Genomic DNA, 22,376 nt, shown 5'->3' on the forward strand with positions numbered 1-22,376 from the left:
ATGAGTAGGAGTGGCGCAGCTAAATTCAGACTCATGGATATCAAGATGGCGCAGCGTTTGTTTCTACAGAAATGTGAAGAATTTTTTTTTGCATCAGGTTGAACTCCTTCAACTGTCAGTTTATTTTGTGCCACTGAAGTCAACGTATATTAATATTAACATAAATTAGGGATTAATAGAGGAAGATAATGAAATAGATAATAGAGATTAGCAGCTAGTATCAGAAGTGGGTGCTTCAATTTGACAGCTAAGCCATCAAAGACAATGATGACTTGTATTAGGTCCTAGAAGTGCTAAAGCTAAATAGTTCATTTTATTGATCTTTACTGTATTTAACTTTGGTGGTACAGTAACTTCAGATAGCAAAATGTGCTCCTGGGTACTAGCATGGAGTGTAAAGCCAACTATTTACAATGACACATGATTAATTTTGATGTCTAGTTATGCCTTCCTGCCTAAAAAGAAAATATTTAGCAGTGGACCTTTATAAACAAAAAAAAAAACTTGGAGAGTTAATTAATATGGCATTAACCTCCTCGCCTAACACACACATGTATGCTTATTGACACATCTGCACACAACTTTCTGTCTGTGTTTCTAACACAAATTCACTCCAAGCTCTTTAGGATACAGTACTTACAACAGGAGGAGCAACGAACCAAAGGTCACAGTTCCTGGCAGTGATGTGTCAGCATGACAGCAGGCCTGAAATACAGGCTGGCTCTCTCTCTGTACCCCCTCCCTCACTCCCAGCTGTTGCTGGATACTCTTCCCATTTTTCTTTTGATCGAACCTTCAGTTTCCTTTTTTGTCTGTCTTATGCAAGCCATCTGGGAGACACTTGGTAGCTAAGAGAGAATTGCCGTAGGGTCATGTTCGAGGGACAGTTGGGAGTTCCCTTTAGGTCAGTTTAAATGTGACGCCACGAGAAAACACACAAATTAATGCTGACAACTGGGCAAGAAAGGGGATAGCCTCTATGTATTGCTTGTTGAATGAACACTGTAGTGTGTGGCACAGTGGTGAGAAGTGTCATAGTCTTGGATTTGGTCCCAGTTGTTTCTGTTAGGAGTTTAAATGTTGTTTACCACCAGTCAAATCAGGTAGACTGTACACTCTGAATTAACTGTAGGTGATAACAGAGTGTCTGTTTATAGCCTTAATAATCTAAATTTATGCGGAGACATAAATGAGACAATGAGAAATCTCTAACAAGTAGAGAATGTATGGGCAACAGTATCACATATGACTATCGGGCTGCATTGTCATGTAATTTTTATCATTAATCCAAAAATCAAACTGAATAAAAACAAAACTTTCAGATAACAGGCAAATATGTATTATAATCTTAAAATGGGAAATCGTGTACTCAATTTAACTCGCACTCAATTGATGCCTCTGCTTATGGTATCTTTCTTTTTCTTCCTCTGCTGCTAGAGGTTGATTAAAAGGGTAAGTAGAATTTTCTTTATTCGCCACAGTGATGAAGAAAAAAATCTCATCTTCATTCTTTGTTGCTCAACTATTTCTTCACATTTCCTCAGGCATTTTGCAACTGTTCGTCACAGTTTGTTTGTCATGAGAATGGGCAACCTGTCTAATGAGTGTGGTTCTGTACATGTTTGTGTTTGTTGGTTTGTTTGATTGTGTATGTAATTTTTTTGTGTTTCCCTTCCTCCGTCATTGTTTGTTATATGCTTGCACTTGGAATGGAGGTCCGAAGTAAAAGATACTTGATCCTTTCAGTTCCATGCAGTTTACGTGACCGGGTTCAGAGGTCAAGGATGCAAGGACATGATAATAATCTGTTACCTGTTTGTTTCCCGGCAGGCGGGTCAGGGGGGCGGACACCGAACCCTGCTCTACGGTCATGCCATCCTCCTACGTCACTCCTTCAGTGGTATGGTGAGTATCAACAATGTAAATTGATGCAATTTACAGTAAAGAAAAGCTCAGTGACACATGTTATCTTAATAAACAAATATGACTTTTTTGTTAATTAAATGGTAACTGTATAATCTATCCCAATGACCAATGTAAAGTTTTCACATCACTCATTTTGTCAGAGCAACAGTTGAAAAATCCAAGAGATTGAATTTAGATACATAACTGAGAAATTCTGTCCAAATCTTCACATTTTAGAAGTTGGAACCAATCAACTTTTTGTTTTTTATACTTGATAGATAATTCATTTTCTTAATCAACTAATCAGTCAACTAATTGTTGTAGCATTAAGTACAGCATACATTTCTAAACCTTATACTATCTATATTTTGATTCATGAATAAGTAATTTAAACCTATTTTTAAACCTACCACTCACAGCTTGACTATAATGTTATATTCACTCACCAGTACTTGACCTGTTTGAAGACATCAAGGTCTCTGACAGACAAGTTGTCGTTCGATGTTGGGCTGCAAGAACATTCAACAGGTACAGTGCGACTAACAGACATTTTACAGAGTTCAGACACTTAAACAGCAGAGAAAAGTGAGGACTATCTAAAATGACACATATATGACTGTGTTGGACAATAGTTAATAAATAATGCCTTCATGTGTTTGTGTGAACAGGAGAAGCCTGTTGGTGGACCATCCACCCTGCATCCAAACAGAGATCCGAGGGAGAGAAAGTCCGCATCGGAGATGACCTGATTCTTGTCAGTGTGTCAACGGAGAGATACCTGGTAGGTCAAGTCCGGTAGCTTCTGAATACAATAGATTCCTTCAAACTGACCTGCAACTTAGAAGAATACGAGATGGTTAAGGATTTTTTTTTTTTGTTTGTGTTAAACCTGCATCGTGAGACTCTTATGCTCTTTTTTTTAGATAGATGTATAATTCATCTTACTGCAGTCAATTCACTTGAATAACACTCTATTTACCCCTGCAATTGTAGCAGCAGCTGGTTAACCAGGTCAACAAATACACCCAGAATATGTAGGATAGGAGAAAACTCCCACTGGTAATCATGAAGCTAAACCAATCAAAAGCTATAAAATGAAAAAACATATGTGGTATTGGTCATCATATAGCTAAAATCTAAATATCTTTTTGTTTTATGTTACATCAATAATGCATTACATTTATCTAGAGATGAAACAGTATAAAATTTTAATATCACATTTATAGTGACCAGAATTATAGCAGTTATCAGTGTTATTGCGGTATTGTTAAAATATGTTGAAAATGTTCAAAAAGTAATAACTTTCATCAAATTTTATCATGGAAACCATAAATAAATAATTAGTAGCACATTTTATTTGCATTTAAACATTAAACTACTAACATTGCCAACACATCTTTGTCACAGGTGAGTTGTGTGTCCTCTCTGAACAGAAAGGCAAACTCGTCTGGCAGTATAAAAGAAGTCAATTGCCTTTTTTTTAAGCAGGTTTACCTGCATTTTGAAAAAACTGCTTATACCCGCTAATTTCATTGTAAATAGGGAATTAGAAGGCTGAAGAATCTGTGGAAGAGCGTTACTGCTTTCTGCCATATTTTGACTGACACAAAACAAACCCACGTTGCTTTCTGCACATGCATCTGGGAGCCTGTTGCTGGCTGATGCCATACAGAACCTAACGAGTTAAATTAACCACAGTAATTACCCGTGGTAATCCACTTCGGTTATAGTGATAATTAAAATTTAAACAGCAATACTGTCTGGCATTTTTACAGTGATTAAGTGTGAAAGTGGTAACTGTTTCTGATACTGTCTTGATGCCATTTATCAAACTCCTCCCATGGAAACTCTTCTTCAGAAAATGGAAAGCAGTGTTACAGGTGAGCATCATCAACAGAGAATAGTCTGTCTTAAACTCACACAACATAAAGAAGATGCAGTTTTAAAAGATGATGGTTTAATTGCAGCACAAACAATTCTTATTAAATCAGCAAGTGTCCATTCAGTTTCTCACTTAAAGTTAAGGTTTTTCTCTCATGAATATTTACTGTTTTTCAGATACATCAGATAGTCTGTTGTTTTTGATGCAGACTGTATCATCTCTCATTCTCCTTTGTTTGGTTTTCTTGTCAGATCTCACTTAATTCAAATTTGCTCTATTGTTTTTGGGGCTCCCAAATGTTTTCATGTCAGAACAAAATTGTCTGCCTCTAAACTTGGACGAGAATTGTACAATGCACTAAATGCATAAAGGCAGGGTTGTGTTTTTTTTTTTTTTTCGAGATTATTCGCCCCACATAGCTGGAGTTAGTTATCTGCTTTGGTTCACTGTCTTTCTCAAAAGGCACTTTGGAAACTTTCATAGCTGTCAGATAGCTCTGATACCCGTCTCACTCTAGCCAACTTCAGAGTGACAAGGCAATTCGAGGGGAAAACTTTAAAACTTTACTCTCCTATCTGTAATGGAAATCTGATTACCTGTAAAGCCCTCCTGTGCATTTGAAAATTATTTTTAGGGATGGCATCCATCTGACTGATGAGCTTAGAGTTAATGCTGTCTCCCTTATGCACAGCTATACACCCAACCTCAATTAACTTACTTGGTAAAGAGAGAGGAGAGGGTGTTTTCAAGAGGGAGAGTGAGAGGGAAAAGAAGAGGCAGAGAGAGAAATGGCAAAAGGGAGGGACAGAGACGTGCCAGGCATAGTGGAGTGAGGAGTGCTGACTTCCAGTGGCTGCTCTGGCCCCTCAGGGAGGGAAATGTGCAATTAAAGCAAAACTGGTTCAGAGCCAGACTTTCATCTTTTCCAATGGGAAATCTTCACCTGATTTGCCCCGACAGAAAATCAGCTTTTGAAGAATGGGACACAGAAATTCAGGCAAAAGCAATCAGTGCTCAATTACTGTGAACAATCACAGACTTCGTCATGGCTTCTCTTTAGGATGTAGGCGTTTGTTGCTTTGTGTCTTTGTGTCCAGTTTGGCCGAATTGTGTCAGCAGTTTCCTTTTGTTCTGCATCTAGTGTTCAAGCCTAGTGCTCAAATGTCAGTAACAAAAAATCACATTAGAAGCTAGTGTACAAAAAGTTAGACTTTATACAATTAGAATCCACACTGAAACACTGAAATACATGGTATACTGTGCATTTTTGAAACACCATACGAGACTAATAAAAACACTAAATGGATGTTTGTAGTTGTAGTACATTAACATATTTTTGCCAATTAACACATCAGCTCTTGAGAGGATGTAGCTGAAGGCCAGGATCATTTCAAACTTCCACTCGCCTCTGAATCCTGCCTGTAGGGAAATGGGAGCTGCTCTAAGAGATTCTGCTGGAAGGAATTATTGTGGAGTATTATCTGGACATTGCTGCATAGAGAAACACTGATACAGCACTGCTTTTTAGCCCACAGTGTTATAACACTGCAGCTCCAGAGGACAGACAAGTTTTTTTTAATCTCTTTTGAAATGCCAACACTAGGACATCTAGCTCTTCTGTGCAGAATTGCTGAATCTCAGTGTTTATCTGTATTTCCCTCCTGCTAACACAACTACTTTACTGGGTGTCTCCACCCTTCTGTCTGAAGCCCTGTGTAACCTGCTTCTCTCTTGCAGCACCTCTCTATCTCCAATGGCAACATCCAGGTTGATGCCTCCTTCATGCAAACTCTGTGGAATGTCCAGCCTACCTGCTCTTCCGGCAACATGGCTGTAGGCAAGTGACAGCAGTGACCGCAGCAACCACAATACCAACTTCATCTTATCCATGTTTTTTCAGGGACATTGGAATACATTAAAAAAATGTCTTATGTTTAATGATCTTCTGATTATGTAAGCAATAAGGAAAAAAGTATTTGCAGAGAAAAACGACCAAATATCAAAAACCCACACTTGCATGAATCATTCAAGAAGCTATTTTTTATGATGTAGTCTTTAAATTTACATGTTTCCATGTTATCTTTTTTCATTGTATGGTTGGAGAACAAAAACACAACCATAATAGAGAATTTCTGCATAATCAATTTTTTTTTTGTCCTGTTAGGGTTTTTGATTGGTGGACATGTGATGCGTCTTTGTCATGGGCATGATGAGAGCTTGACTATCCCTGGAGCCGACAAGAGTGAGGAGGAGCAGAGGTTAGTGGGTAATAGTTTTGAGGATGATGAATTAGAGATAGTGTCCTTTTCTGAAACAGTTACTCGGGGCCAAGCTGATGGTCAAGTGCATATTAAGGTAGTTCTCAAAACAGTGACAGTGCAGTACAACTGCATAGTGACAACAATATAAGGCTCATCCTTTGTGTCCTGTGTGTTCTTTGATGAATTAATAAACTAGTAAAGGTAAATAGAGATGCAGTGTGCTATTCTGCAAGATGTCAATCAACCACGGAAGAATTTCTTGTCCAAATGCTTGAGCAGTGTTGGTATTCCCTGTGCCAGCACAGCAGCAACAACAGCAGCAGCAGTAGCAGGAACTCTTCAGGTTATTTTATTTCCACTGTGACTTGAAAGACTCAGAAATAACAGCAGCCCCCTCCTCTGTCTTTTTGCCTCCAGGATCGTCAACTATGAGGCGGGTAAGGGAGCGTCTAGAGCCCGCTCACTGTGGAGACTGGAGCCTCTCAGGATCAGGTACACACATACACACGCTGAATAAAATACAGTCAGGAAAGTAAATAACATAAAACCCTGACACAGACTTCTCTCAGAAATATATGGAGAAGTTGTCTTTTTTGAGTGGGATGCCTTCATGAAGAATAAAAAGAATTGGTTCTTTATGCATGAATGTCACAGCTACTGTACTGTAGGTCATATACAAACCTCACTTCCCTTTGCTCTGAGCTGTCACTACAAATTAGTTGGTAGAGTGAAATTCTGTTTACCATCCCATTCAATCTACTTCTCTCTGTGTGTCTATCATCCCCCCTCTTCTTCCTCTCTTTTCTTTCTTTAACTTGCCACCCACGCGATTTCCCCCCAAAGTCACACTGTCTGCCAGCTCTCACTGGGACTGCCTGTCAGAGTCTGTACACCTTGAAATGGCACAGGTGCATCTGTTAAGGCACACATTCTCCTTTTCAGCTTAGGGAGGAATGAACAGTATTTTCTTTTCCACACTGCATCAATAAAGAAAAACCTTGTCTATTTCTCACTTGATGTACTCATCCCGCTTGCAGATATGTTTTACAAACATACAAACAATATTCTACTAGCTTGAAATAGCACCATCAATCTTACTTTAAACAGAAAAGAAGGAATTCTGGCCCACATGACAATAAATGTATATCAGTGGCATAATTTTTCTTTCATTCACAAAGTCAGCATTCATGATTTGGAAGTTTAACTGAACTGGTCATCCAGAATATAGCTGGGTATTGATAATTCTCTTCAATAAACATGATAACTAATTTTCAGTACCTAAACAGTACTTTATTGATCTCTGACTGAGAGAATTATAAACAATTTTCACAAACTTCTTTTTTAATCTAACAAAATAAGTTTTCAAATACTGAATGTTGTTAAATGCAAGCAGTCACAGAGGACTTTTCCTAAACAGTTTAAAACCAACAAAACTGTAATTAAAAATAGGATTGAGTAATAAGTAAATGGGGCTTAAAATCTGACAAGACATTTGATGCCAGCTCTCAGTACTTGAGCGTTTTTGCTACTCTGTGCTACACCTTTCGGTCAGTACCAACAAAGCTATTTGGGCTTTGTTACCTGGTCCTACTCCAGAGCAGTTCCAGAGTCTGAGGAACAGAATAGCAAGAAAACTATATCATTGTTGAATGATCATTGATTGATATGATTGATAAGGATCGATATTGATATGATCATTATTATTATGATTATTAAATTCAGTAAAGTGAGGTTTCTGGTGTTGAAGAACATTGAATATTCAGTATTGTATCTAAAGTTTGTGACACCAGTTCTCTGTGTTCAGCTGGAGCGGTAGCCACATCCGGTGGGGCCAGGCCTTCAGGCTTCGTCACCTCTCTACAGGTCATTACCTGGCCCTGACCGAGGACCGTGGGCTGGTCCTGCACGACAGGGAAAAGTCTGACACCACAGCCACTGCTTTCTGCTTTAGGGCCTCCAAGGTCAGTGCTCCCTATCCCTGTACAAATATAATTTAATTATTCTATTTTTATAACTCACTCTGATGTGCCCTTTGATTACAAGCTGCCCTGGGTGTTAATGTAAATAAATGCTCTTGGTCAACTTACCTCATTAAAAGAGGATTTCAAAGTATCTTCCCCCTGACCACTTCCTCAAAGACTCCTGAGATGGGGCTCTAAGCTCTCAATGAGCTCATGGCTCGCCACCATAAATTGACCTTTTCACAGCTGCTGAGTAGACAGCACTGTAAATGCTGGAGAAAGCATTCATGGTATCATCTGGCCTAATTGCTGCTTGCTGGGTTATAGCCATTTTCAGTTGGGAAGGTGGGGGACACTGTCATCACAACTACAGTATTAAGAATCAGTGTAATCCATTGGGGCATTTTCAGGATACGTACTTTGTGTTCTTTCATTTGCCTTTGCTTATTTTTTTTCCTTAATTACTCATCCTTTTTATCCCACACTTTGTTTTGAACTCTCTCTCACTCTGGGGGTGTCTCAGTTCTTGTGATTTAATAACATGTATTCCAAAAATAAAGTCTTGCTTCCAAAAATAACTTTGAGAAAAGAGCACATGGCTTACTTGAAATACAGACTGAAAATAGACATTTTACTGATGCTTAGATATATTGTGTTCATTTGTAAATTGTGCAGTTGTCACAAGATCAGTGATCGCAATCTAATTTCATACCAAAAAAGGCAATTACTTTCTCCTTTAACTGTTGCAAAGCCTCTACTTAAATCTGTTGTCACTATTAGACCTGGATAAGTCTCAATACTAATGCTAATGCTTTTGTGTGTACATTATTGTGTTGAACTTCACTTACCTGTAGGGATCTGGCTTAAATTTGTGAAAACATCTATAGTTGATTTTCTGGATTTACTGTTTGTTGCATAAGTAATCCTACATTATTATCCTGCCCTAGAATAGCTGCAGCTATGTAAACAATACAATACTATGAGTCACCTTCAGAGCACCATTGTGTCCCTGTAGATATCCTTTTATCTGCAACAGGTACTGTATAAAATCCCCCTGAGTACTGTCCACTTCTGAGGCTTCAATTTTCCAACCCATCCCACGCCTTACAACAAAGTGTAATTGCCCTCAGTAATTACTATTCCTGCAGGACCCACAGGCTTTTTAGGATTACTGGGGGTTCATGTTATTTCGAAAAAATAAATATACTCTATTACATAGAAATGCTCTCCTTCCATGCACTGTACACGGAACCCAGTGGCAGGTCGTTCCAGTATCTAAAAAGGTCATTATTTTGCCATGTTGAACATTGGCATTAATATGTTCCCGCTACTTGCTGTCGACTGCAATGCAATCAGATGCATTGCTCCATCTCTCCTGAGCCAGAAACGTAGCAGAGCTAATGAGGTCGGCGGCAACCTCCCGGCAGACCAATGAATGCACTCTCCTCAACCTGCCTCTCTGATTAACATCCAAGCACAATGTATCTTCATTTGTCACATTTTTATGTCTGTATGTTGGGGTGTGTGTGTGTGTGTGCGCATCAGCTTTCTTTCTCTGTGTGTGCATTTGCTAATGTGGGTATTTGCTTCTCAATGTGACCAATATAGGAAAAGGGTGACTCGGGCCCAAAGAGGGACATTGATGGCATGGGAGTCGCAGAGATCAAGTATGGAGACTCTGTCTGCTTCATCCAGCATGTGGCGTCAGGGCTGTGGCTGTCTTACCAGGCACCTGATGCCAAATCGTCTCGTCTAGGACCCCTGAAAAGACGGGTAAATATGATGAAAACCTTCTTGATGAAACTCACATTTTACTGACATTTACTTGCATATACACTTTGATTCAGCTATGCACCTACAATACAAGTGCCTGGCCCACTTAGTTTAGAGAATTCAAAATCCAAATTCACTCATGAAAACAGATACCTGTCGAAGTAGTTCTTGTGCTTTTGTTCTCAGATGGTTCCTTGTGTTGCAGTTTATAGGTCACTTAAAAACTTTAGGCTAAGACATATAGTTCCCTTTTGATGTAACATTTACTGTGTGAAAAACCTGCAGTTATGTTGTGTTATTGCATTAAGATGTCAGAATTTCAGTTGATTTACTGTCTAACTCAATGATTTCAAAAGAATTGCAATCAGAAACTGGCAAAGTTAAAGATTTCCATTAAACAAAATAATCCAAAATAATCCGACAAAAGCATGTATAGAAAAATATACAATATAGCCACCCTGGTCTCTTTTCCAGTAATTCACAATTAGCTGTGGTCTTCAGGACATACTCGCCTTTTAGGAATATGTTGCAGGCTGTATTATTATAAATCAATCATTGGGCAATTACATAGTGATAGAAATGACTATGTATATCATAGCTGTCATCTGTGTACCTGTATGTTAAATGTAAGGTCTGGAGTGCCTGCTATTTCTGGTCTGTAACACCTCGAAGCCTATGTGCATGGTACTAAATTAGACCCAGTCAAACTAGTGGGTTGTATGGCCATTTACGCCTACCCCACCCCTGCAAATATTTACCTTTCTCTTTACTTAAATCTTTGTCTACCCTGGACATCCTCGACACAACTCTTCTGTCCTGACGCCACCAGTGCAAATGATGTAGCAACCCATTTAAATGTGATAATGGGCCACGTGGAGGGTGACAGTTAGTTTTGGGTGAGACGGGGGGGGATTAGGGTGGCACACGAACACTGCTCATCACTGGGCACGGCTCCAGGGACATTGAACGCCACCTCGTGTTGGTGCCAGGCAGTCCCTGCAGCCTTGGCATCAGGCCAATGAACCTGACATGTTGGAGGTGATGCTTAGTCTACACTTAAATCCTCTCACCCCCTCCCTCTTCTTGATCATGCTGTCTGATTACAGTGAGTCAGGTTTCCCTGAGCTGTGATGGTGTAGACACCAAAGCTACAGGAGACTCACACTTCACACTTCCATCACATCCTGAAATGGCCTCTCTTATACATGTAGCATCTGGGTCAATATCTTGTATGATATTTGCTGAAACTTTCTACCTTATAATCAGAGAGCAATGATGAAACCAGGCTGTTATTACTATGTTTTTATGTATCTTTCGTTAACTGCAGTTGCTGTAAAAATGTGTACAAAGTTTGTCACCCACCTATTTGTAGCACAGATATCTCAGATATTTTACAGATCAAATTTGACAAGTCTGATTGGACAAATGGACATTTATTGATGCCTGGCTGTATTGTTGCTTTATAAATATGATTGTGTTGTTGATGTGGTTCCTTCTGGAATAGTAAAATGTGTGTATTTTGTGGTCTAGGCATGCCTACATACTGAGGGACACATGGACGATGGGCTGACCATGCAGCGCTGTCAGCATGAGGAGTCTCGGGCCGCGCGCATCATCCGCAACACCACATTTCTCTTCACCAACTTCATCAAGTAATGACAGGGTGACAAAGCACTTACACAATGTTAATTTTTGCTTTGTGCATTTCAAGTTTTGATCTTCCCTGTCCTTCCCTCCAGAGCCTTGGACAGCACTGCGGACGGCGACTCAATGGCTGTGGCTGGGTATGTTGAAGAGGTTCTGCAGACGCTGAACGACCTGATTGAGTACTTCAAACAGCCTGACTCAGAGTTGGAGCATGAGGAGAAACAGTGTCTTCTCCGTTCGCTCATCAAACGTCAAGACCTCTTCAAAGAGGAGGTGAGAGTGGATAAAGTGGAGGCATCAAGCTTATGTTGATTTTGAAGTTACTATGTGAGGATAATTTAAATCCTTGATAAGCCAAATGATAGTTCTTTTACCCACTGCAGCAGCTTCAGTTTAGAAGGCAGTTTAAGGAATATGCCTCTGGTATCGTGAGATGAATCTCAGATTATTCATATCGATAACATTGCTTTTTTTACTTTGTCAGGGTATGCTGGCCCTCTTATCCAAATGCATTGATCGAATGAACCTCTACAACAGTGCTGCCCACTTTGGAGAGATGGCTGGCGAGGAGGCAGGCGCTGCCTGGAAGGACATTCTCAACCTCCTCTATGAGCTCCTGGGTAAGCAGGCCTGAGTGATGGATCACATGAAATATACACATCTTCTGTCAGTGCTGTCAGCTGTTGACCCTGGGTAGACATGCAGTATTAATCTTCCCTCAGTGTCTTCACTGAACACCCCCCCCCCCCCGCTTCACACTCTACGCTTATCTCCCTTGTTTTTCTCTCCTCCTTTCTTCTTTTCTTTCTCCTCCATAAACTCCCTCCACTGCTCTTGTTTTCTGTATGCCACATCTGTGTTCACAGCTGCTGACAGGCTTTACATGACATTCATTTGTTATTATTTGTGACAAGGGAGTGAAGAGGGAAGCGAAAACAGAATAACTCTTGTATGCTTCTTGTGCATTGTCCGCTTGCCTTCCATCTAGGTCAAATCCTTCTCTCAAAGCAGTGTGGACACATTACAAAGCATTCAGCTGAATATTTGAAGAAATGATGGCATCATTAACAAAATGCCAGCCATCACAGGTGCTGGCGTTATTGTGTTCTGTCGGGGCCTGTGTTGAGTCATGAATACTAAAGATTTGACCCTGAAAACTTTTATTCTGGATAACTTTTTGTTAGGTGGTTTGTTTTGCTGTCATTGGAGCTTTCCCATCAACAGCTTCCCCTCGGCTCACCTTGACTGTCCTTATATTCATCATCACCTCCCCAGCATGTACCCCCACATGCACACACATCACACACACACACTCAAAACCCATAAATACACTCCTTGGAGTACACTCTAACCTCCCCCATGGAGGGGTGACCCACAAGGATGTAAAGGTAAAGCGGGTTTTGCCTGATGAATTGTGAAGCGGACTTGTTTGTCCTGACCTCCTCTGCTCACCATAAAAACTCTGCTGATCTGTTTTAAAGTAAGATATATGCTTATTAAGTGTAAGTTGACTATCCAAGTGGTCAGCTTACCTATTGATGATTGTTCATTGTTGATGAGGACATAGGTATTAAATTCATCCATCATTGTAAATCATTGGTTTTGGTGCCCCAGGGCAAAAATCATTCTTGACCTTGGGAACAGCAGATGAGGAAACAGTCTCTCAATAAAGGTTTCAAGTCTTTTTCACCTCTGACCACACCCCTGGATGTTACTTAGAAGTGTGCTCTTTTGCATCTGTAACCACACCCACTAGTGATGTCACAGGGTCCTGTAATAAACCTGCCCGTCACTGCATGAGGTTTTTCAGGGGCTATTAAATTACTAGAGTGTCTTTTAAGACATTGTGTAGACATGTATAAGCAGTTACAGATATGGGGTCTATTTAGATTTATATAATTTATTCTATGTGAAGTGGAAAAACTGCATGTTTCAGTCATAGGACCAGCACAACTTTTATAATGAGATGGGTTTGTTGATCCTAGATTCAAAAGCAACCTGTTTCACATTTGGTTACCTTCATTAATATGTTGCAAGAATGATTATGACTTAAACCTCTGCTTTCTGTATTGCTTACTGCAGTGTATGCAAATGTAACCATCATTTGAAATAGCCTTAGGTTCTCCTCTCTGTCTCTGACTTTTAATTTCACATTCACATCCGTAACAGTGGATGTTGACCTTGCCTTGTGATGTGGTTTACTCATGCATTTGTATTGAAAGACAGCTTTCCTGAAAAGGCAGAATTTAAGGAGATTGGACACCCATCACTGCTCCTTTGGCACAAAGTGCAGTTAAATTGTTTCAGGGGCATTATCTGTCTGGTGTCCCTGAATCCTAATGGTGAAAAATGAGATAGTAAAGTAATAAGGAGGCCTCTTAATGTCACCACGATGGCAGAGAAAGGGCACATGGGAAGACACCTCAACTTTTTGTAGAGCATAGAGTTCCTGACTTCACTGTGGCTTCAAAATCTATCACATGTATTTTCTATCACAAAGACTTCATTATAGTAGGTGTCAGGTGGTTCCAGAGATTTAATGGATTTTAATATCCACCTGTGGACCGAAGATGTCAGACAACGATCTTATGTTCACAGGAAAATGGTGGATGTTTTTCATTAAAATTTAAACTGTCTGCAACATCCATTCCAGTCAGCTGCTTTTATCTAATTTTACACCTTTAATCAAATTATATAATTCATGTCTGTGTTAACCTTGTGCGTATTTTCATGAAACCTTCTAAAACTTTTTACTCTCTTCAGCCTCACTGATTCGTGGGAACAGGAACAACTGCACCCAGTTTTCCCGCAACTTGGACTGGTTGATCAGCAAACTGGAGAGACTGGAATCATCATCAGGTGTGGTTTTGTGGTTATCATGGGAGGAATGTTCGTTTCCATAATGAGCTGCTGGATATTTGTATTTCCCCTTGGGGATAAATAAAGTACCTATCTATCTAGGTATCAAGGGGAAGACTTTTTTTCTGATCCTCTGTTGAATGCTTGGAAAAAGCTCCAAACCCTGATAACATTACATTGAGTGTCAGAAAAAAATGCTCCACTGAGGCTAAGATCTGTTCTATTTAATATACATTTGTTCCGATGATAACAAATATTTTGTGTGACCTCTTAGGAATCCTGGAAGTCCTCCACTGTATTTTGGTAGAAAGCCCAGAGGCTCTGAACATCATCCAGAGAGGGCACATTAAATCCATCATCTCTTTGCTCTACAAGCATGGACGCAACCACAAGGTGGGCAGAAATATGACTAACTATTACTGATCCAGTTTGATAGCGCCATAGATAGCAAGTCTAACAATATTGCCATGCTAACAGCAAGTGAGGCTAAAAACAAAGGGAAACACACTGTTTAATGGAAGAAAAATAGAGATAGAAATTTGCTAACGCTATGCTAAGTGTAGTGTTAAGTGTAACATGTTGACATTTACTAGTAGCAGGGTGTTACTAGTCAATAGGTAAAAAGTTTGTACCAAATCTGATGCTACTGTATCCTACTGGGATATTGCCACTGTGGCTAAGAAACATGATGGTAACTACCTGTCATATTTTGGTGTTGAAAAAGATGAATCTCAACTTGTTGAACTTAAGAATTTGCCTTGGTAAATCAAAATATGTCCTACCCAGCTGTAAAATACATATATCGTGTACAAAGCTTCCTACCACTAGTGATTCCAGCAATATTTTTAAATGTAAATTTGTTTTGTAAAATGCAGGGGGGGTTCACAAGGTTTCTTCTTAATTCTAATCCTATTTGGGTGAAATTTCTGCTTTTTATTCTTGTTTAAGTTCAAGTGCAATCCCAGAAGACAAAACAGAATTTGACTGCAAATCTCACAGTGGCAGACATTAGCATTCGTCTGAGCCTCCGAATCCTTTTTTCCCTCTCTATTGGGTGACAACAACAAAGCTAAACTCACTACACAGATGTTAGAGCCTGAAATAGAATTTACATATTCGTTCATAAAACTTTGTTGAACAAAAGTTGAGCTAAAAAGCTGGAATGCTAAAAAAAACAATGTATTTAAATCTTTGTCATGACTGTGACTGGGGCCACATATCAAATGACTTGTGTTTGTCTTGTGTTTGTTGACATTCCAGTCATGTGTTTTACATGCAGGATTAAATGTCACAGACTCTTAATATTTACTTCATAAATTGTACAGGCATGAAAGGACATCCTCGTAAACGACAGCTGTTGATCATGAGTGACAGGTGGAAGTCTACGGCCCTGCTGACTTGCGGGCACAGGTCTCGATGCTACAAGCACTGCAGCTCACAGAGAATCTGATCGAGTAGCTTTTAATGTAACTGAGAAATAAGATGTGGACTTCCACATCAGGGTTTGTGAATGCACGTGTATCTGTGCAGCACATTTATAAACAAAAGAGCAATAAAAAAATGGCTGACACAATCGTTATCTAGTCTTTGTCTGTCTTTCAGATTCTGGATGTATTGTGTTCCCTCTGTGTTTGTAACGGGGTGGCAGTGAGAGCCAATCAGAATCTGATCTGTGACAACCTTCTTCCCAAAAGGGACCTTCTGCTTCAGACACGACTGGTCAATGATGTTCAGAGGTAAAGAAAGAGAAACGTGTTGATACATCCTTCATGATTTTATTCATCAACTTTGAAATATGTATGTGGTCAAACATCTGACATTTTCAATTGGTTCGTGAGAGGAAATACGGTGCCACTTTTAGGAGCTAAATAAGAATGTATGACTTATTAGATTCATCAGAATAATCTCTAATAACTCATCATTCTCAGAAGAACTACTACTCTGCATCATACCAGCTACTTCATTCTCTTCTTTCACCTGCAGTATGAGACCAAACATCTTTCTGGGCATGGCTGAAGGTTCAGCTCAGTATAAGAAGTGGTATTTCGAGCTAGTGATTGACCAGGTGGACCACTTTGTCACCGGAGAACCGACCCACCTGAGGGTGGGTTGGGCCAACACTAAAGGCTACGCTCCGTACCCTGGTGGAGGAGAGGGATGGGGAGGCAACGGTGTCGGGGATGACCTGTACTCCTACAGCTTTGATGGACTTCACCTCTGGTCAGGTAGGCATCTCAGCCTTATGTTTTACTACTAACAGACAGTAGATGAGGGTGACTGAGATTGGAAAACATAGGCATATTTGTGTATATATAGAAGTATCCAGTTCCAGTGTTTTTGTTTCTTACACTGGTTTTAAGTGGTCGGGGATCTGTTTGAAAAGGGTGATATCTCATTTTTCCAGACATAAATCACAGTTGAGTAACACTTGAATCAAAATGTGATGTGACAGTTGTTGTGTTGTCTGACTCTTTTACTGGCACTGTCAGTGAAAACTACACACTCATATTGTCCTGCCAGTTTTTTTTGGTTAAACTCTTAAGAATTGACTGAGGATGTTTTTTTCCCAAACTACATGTTACAGAGAAATATGTAACTTTTAATGGCCTTCAATCATAAATTAAGTTTTAAACTTTTTGGTGTTTTTTTTTGTTTTTTTTTTAAAGGTTCCTATGTGGCAAACCAACAAATTAAAAATCAATAATTTAAATTACAGCTGGTAAAATATTTCTATTGTAATTTGCATCATTGCACTGAAGCAATTCCTGGTTAGTTGTTGTGTGCAGTTCAAAAAGAAAAAGTCTTATGGACTTTTTTCATTCCCCACATAGTGAAGGACGAAGTCACAGCACGGACAGCACTATAAAATTTCTCCATCTAACCTCCACCTGACACTCCTCTTTGAGTAGTTCCCTCCCCCCTCCTTCACTTCTTCACATACACAGGACTTTGACTGACAAGCCTTACATCTTAAGTTGCACTTGGCCACACTGCAAAGCCCAATCTCCACCTGCATAGGAGGAAAAAACTAGTCAGTAGTATGTATTCACATGGCCAACTGTTAGTTTGGTGCTTTAGGGCTTTACGTCCTTTGACTACCCCCTTGTCTCTGCTCTCACCCTGAAAGCATAACATCCATTTCAAAACCCTACCTTTTTAAATCTACTGAAAAACCTGTAACCGTCCCTCATTTATTTCATGTCATCCATTTTAAAGCCCCCATCACCCATCTCTGTCCCTCTCTCTTCTCTTCACCAATCACGCTGCCCTACATTCACAATGACTTTGCAACTCAAACAGCCATCCATTCTCACTCTCAATTTCTGCCCGGTTTGTCCAGGTCGAATCCCAAGGGCCGTGGCCTCCATTAACCAGCACCTGCTGAACTCAGATGATGTGGTCAGCTGCTGTCTGGATTTAGGCGCTCCCAGCATGTCCTTCAGGATCAACGGGCAGCCTGTCCAGGGCATGTTCGAGGACTTCAACACAGACGGATTCTTCTTCCCTGTTGTCAGCTTCTCTGCAGGTGTCAAGTAAGGCTCTGCATTTATAATTAGAAAACAAGATGAAGCATCATTCCCAACAGAAATGCTGGTTCAATTTTTTGCTGCTGGTGTTTTCATACTTAAGATGCAATTACAGTTTGTCAGCCCTTGTAGTTTTATATGTCAGGCAGTGATGTAGTGTTGAATTAAAAGGTTACTGAACTGACCTCCAGTCAGTGATAATCATAAGGTAAATAACCATACAAGAAAAGATTTCAGAAGAAAACAGATCTTTCCTTTAAAGATTCCACCTATCTTCATATAACTTTAATCCGATTAATATTATCTGTTACAAAGTACAAAATGATTTTGTGACAGAAACATGTATGTCAGCATAAGAAGGTAGATTTTTCCTGCCTTTGGGTGGCTTTACTGCAGCCATGGTGTTATGTAATGACAAAAGCGTAGACTGATATATGTTGAAATTGTGTTTGAGTAGAAATAAAAGTGCTGGTTTCAAAGTTTATTGAAAAAGTAAAGTAAAAAGAAACTCTTAAAATACCCACAGCGAAGAGTCATAATATAATTATGTAACATGATTATGATGTATTGTATAACTTTCATCTCAGGGTCCGTTTCCTGTTGGGTGGGCGCCACGGAGATTTTAAGTTCCTGCCACCTGCTGGTTACTCTCCATGCTACGAGGCACTGTTGCCCAAAGAGAAGATGTATGTGGAGCCTGTGAAGGAGTACAAGAGAGACCATGATGGAGTCCGTGATCTGCTGGGAACCACCAAGTTCCTCTCTCAGGCTTCTTTCATCCCCACTCCTGTTGACACCACCCAGGTGAGGATAGTACCATTGGATGTATGAAAGAATATTTTGAATGTAAGGTGAAAAAATTGGAAACAATTGTAATACATTATACTGTATAATAAGAGACATGTTTTTAGTTGGCTTGCTCTTGCTTTAAAAGGCTTGATCTAAAAACTTAAAAACCTGAACATCGTTGGTTCCAAATACAGTGTTACAAATTTATTGTAGTGATGTTTTTTGTGACGATGACAGAACATTAACACTGGCCATCAGGATGACTAGGAGAAATCCTGATAGGTCACTCAGCGGTCAAAAAAGTTTTTACTTCTCTCTGTGTCTGTCATTTAGGGTGTGCTGACTGCAGTTCACTTGACAGCAACCAGTGTCAAGTTTTTCTCTGTTACATATAGAACCTTTAAGTTATAGAATTGTATAAATAAATGTGTGTAAATAAGTCCTGTTACATTTAAGCCATTTGGTTTCATTCAGTTTGTGTTACACACTGGTTATATGACATTCAGCACTGCAGGGACTCTGAAGCATAAATGCAGAAAAGGTGCAGACTTTCCTGAGTTTAACAATTAAACAAAGCCAAAATAATGTGAGGGTTTGTACATCCCCCAGGAATATAACAATTGCAAAGTGAGGGGAAAAAAATGAGAGCAGTTTTCATTTGTTGGCCCATTGGCATTTTTTATCTTCCAACTGCACCATCTGTTTCCTTTCTCTCTCTGCAGATTGTTCTTCCCCCTCACCTGGACAACGTCCGGGACAAGCTGGCAGAAAACATCCATGAACTGTGGGCGATGAACAAGATTGAACTGGGCTGGACCTATGGCAAGGTAAACCTGCTATTCCTCATCACATGCAACACATAAAAATACACTGGGTGTATATGGAAACAGTGAGTTACAGAGATCGACTCCAACCCTCTCTAGTAAAATGCTTGTTAATGTTCCATTAACTCCCATATCTCCATCCTATTGAGCTACATGACAGTAGTCAGGTTTCAGCTGCTGCTTTAATTTAGAGATATATTGAAGTAATATTGGCCTTTTTTTACATTCCATGTAGATACTGTTAAAGACTGCTCAGTGGTGGAGACAGTATCAAATGCTTAGCTAAGTGTAAACAGGAATTAGTAGTAAAATGTATTTAAGTACCCAGAGTAATATTTGTGACAGGTTCAGTTTGGGTGGTTTTCCTGCTTTCAGGCAAAGAAGGAAAGAAAGGAAATGAGGAAAACTAGATTGTCTTAATGATTTTCACTGAAGCATAGCTGGTTTCTTTCAGTGGTGTTTTCATATGGACATTGTGTCCCCAAACATTCAAAAGCATGTTTCCGGCTTTAAGAAATCACTGCTTAGCAGCCTTTTCAGTGTACAATGTCCTCTTGCAGCAAACAAAACTCAGTAAATGTGTCATGTGATAGAAAACAGAGACAAACTTGGAGCAAAAATCACTCAGCACCTCAGTAGAAAATAGAGTCCAAATAGAGTTTTGTCCAAATATGATTTTATAATCAAGATTTATTCATGGACTTTTTTATTATTGTTTTCTTATTGTAATCTTATTTCACATTTTTTCATCCCCCGAAACATCCATATTTAAAATAAACAACAACAAACAAACAAACAAAAAAAACAGACAAGAAATAAAGAAAACCAACTCTATTAATGAAAAAAAAAAAAGAAATGTATCAATGTATGTAATTATGTTTCAGTATGGTCTTTAAAATTGACAAAATTCCACTGGAGGTTTAAAGACACTAAAAAGCAGCAAAAATATGACTTGTTGACAACAGTCTGTACTGTCAACCCCAGTCAGGACAATGTAAATGATTTTGTAATTATTAAGCTTGTATGTCAGATGGAAAGCTGCTTATTTTTTAATGGGATGCTCAAACATGTAGTTTAGGGTTCAGTGTTTAACTGCGTTTAACGTCCAGTACGTGTGAAGATATTTTAATCCTCCCTGTCTGCACTGTTTCTCTCCAACTCCCTCCCATCATTTCACTGCCAGTCACTCTTCCTGTTCACTGCAGAACAGACAGACTGTTAGAAGTCTGATCACACACGCTGCCTCTTTTGTACTGTGGTGGTTATCACAGAATGATTTCCCACTGAGGCCGTTGCCACAGCGGCCATTTAACAAATTTAATGAGTGTCTCACAGTCCAAGAGTATGACATCCACATTAATGAAGACTAGGAGAGAGCTCCACTAAAGGGCGGGGGGGGGTTAACCCAGGTCTTATAGTTTAAGGACAACATTTAGGTCCAAACAGCTGCTTGGTATTTAATTTTGCTGTAACAAGCCGCTATCAGCTCAAAGTCATGTTGTACTGAATCCAAGACAGAGTGGACAAGTGGCAGATACTTGGCAGACAGGATGATAATGAAGTTGTATATGGCTTCATTATTTTCCATGTGAGTGTTTGGCTTTAATATATATTGCTCGTACCTTTTGTGCTTCTCAGTTGTATTTAACCTTTGTCAACAGTAGTTAGTGCATTATCAGAAAAAAATAGTCACTGGCAGCTTCTTGTTGAGAGTCTGGGCGCAGCAGTAAGTTTCTCTCAGTCGACTCTCTCACAGACAGCTGAGCTTCTCACCACTGCATCTCTCTTCTCTGAGCTTATTCAGGCTTGTCTCGGTTTCATTAAAAAATCAACACCTGAGGCTTGAAGTAGCCCAAGTGGAAAACACTACCAAAGTGAATCCGCCAACATCCACTGCAAAGAGAATTAGCTCCTGTTACAGTATTTTTATTTTCTGAATATCAAGTCACGATTAATCATATTTACCTTTGGAGTGTTATTGCCTTTCAATCTGTAATAATTAAAAGGAAAATAAATAAATAAAAGGAAATAAAAGGAATCCAGTTGTTGAGTTGTTGCTGTTATTGTGAGATATGAGTAATGACACAAGACTCCTTTCTATTCAGGTTCGTGATGACAACAAGAGGCAGCACCCTTGCCTTGTGGATTTCGCCAAGCTGCCTGAAACTGAAAGGAACTACAATGTGCAGATGTCTAGTGAAACACTTAAGTAAGGCCAGGCAGTTTGCTTAATAATCCAATTACCTATTCATGGAATTGCTACTGCTCCCTGCAGAATGCTGTGTGAGAGGAGATTAAGGCTAAGATTAAAGCAGAGTTTGTAATGACTTGCATCTTCTGAGTGAAGTCCAGTATTGATTTTTCAGAAATCCTGAGTCCAATGCTTATTTGAGCCAACTACTGAGTCATCTCACTGTAGAAACATTTGGCTTGGCTCAATGAAGCGTCTTCCTGTTACAGCAAGCTTAAATTGGTTATGGAGTTCATCAATTACATACTACTACCAACTGCCGTGGATCCACACATTGAAGACAGAGTGTTACTGTATCGATTGACTGCGATTTATCACTGACTAATGAGCTGTGTTAAAAATGTAGCAGTTTCTCAATGGATTTTGCCTGTGTAAGGCTGAAACATAGTCATCTAACAAAGCTTGAGTATTGATATCATTATGTCTTTATCTCTCTTTCCATTTGATATATTTTTTTTGTCCTCAGGACCCTGTTGGCACTGGGATGCCATGTTTCCCAGGTCAATGTTCACGCTGAGGACGATCTGAAGAAAATCAAACTACCCAAAGAGTAAGACATCTTGCTATAAGTTTATTTCATCGTAAAAATTTTCTATCTGCACATCCTGTCATTTCTTAGAAATATATAAGTTTGTGATTTTACAGAATATACAGTATGTGACCAAAAACAGTGTTGAAGCAGTGTAGATGTTGTGAT

At 39.5% G+C, this 22,376-nt stretch overlaps 1 protein-coding gene across 9 annotated transcripts in view; it reads left to right on the top strand.

Moving 5' to 3' along the window:
- ryr3 (ryanodine receptor 3) overlaps nt 1-22,376 on the top strand; it is a 110,990-nt gene that overhangs the window by 26,555 nt on the left and 62,059 nt on the right. For 7 of the 9 annotated variants that reach the window (XM_071467778.1, XM_071467772.1, XM_071467774.1 and 4 more), the window contains 20 exons: nt 1,831-1,905; nt 2,355-2,433; nt 2,574-2,686; nt 5,525-5,624; nt 5,952-6,045; nt 6,466-6,540; nt 7,853-8,009; nt 9,618-9,782; nt 11,313-11,434; nt 11,522-11,702; nt 11,914-12,049; nt 14,193-14,288; nt 14,563-14,681; nt 15,891-16,024; nt 16,272-16,513; nt 17,629-17,821; nt 18,403-18,619; nt 19,327-19,431; nt 21,534-21,637; nt 22,146-22,229. In XM_071467778.1, the coding sequence (XP_071323879.1) occupies nt 1,831-1,905; nt 2,355-2,433; nt 2,574-2,686; nt 5,525-5,624; nt 5,952-6,045; nt 6,466-6,540; nt 7,853-8,009; nt 9,618-9,782; nt 11,313-11,434; nt 11,522-11,702; nt 11,914-12,049; nt 14,193-14,288; nt 14,563-14,681; nt 15,891-16,024; nt 16,272-16,513; nt 17,629-17,821; nt 18,403-18,619; nt 19,327-19,431; nt 21,534-21,637; nt 22,146-22,229 (2,591 nt within the window). Of the gene's footprint in view, nt 1-1,437; nt 1,453-1,830; nt 1,906-2,354; nt 2,434-2,573; nt 2,687-5,524; nt 5,625-5,951; nt 6,046-6,465; nt 6,541-7,852; nt 8,010-9,617; nt 9,783-11,312; nt 11,435-11,521; nt 11,703-11,913; nt 12,050-14,192; nt 14,289-14,562; nt 14,682-15,611; nt 15,699-15,890; nt 16,025-16,271; nt 16,514-17,628; nt 17,822-18,402; nt 18,620-19,326; nt 19,432-21,533; nt 21,638-22,145; nt 22,230-22,376 lie in introns of those variants that run through there. The other 2 variants (XM_071467773.1, XM_071467779.1) reach the window with 2 other exon arrangements.

This window comes from Trachinotus anak, unplaced genomic scaffold (assembly GCF_046630095.1).
Source record: "Trachinotus anak isolate AG129_WGS33_773 ecotype Australia unplaced genomic scaffold, CSIRO_AGI_Tana_v1 ptg000031l, whole genome shotgun sequence".
In the NCBI taxonomy this organism is placed as follows: domain Eukaryota; kingdom Metazoa; phylum Chordata; class Actinopteri; order Carangiformes; family Carangidae; genus Trachinotus; species Trachinotus anak.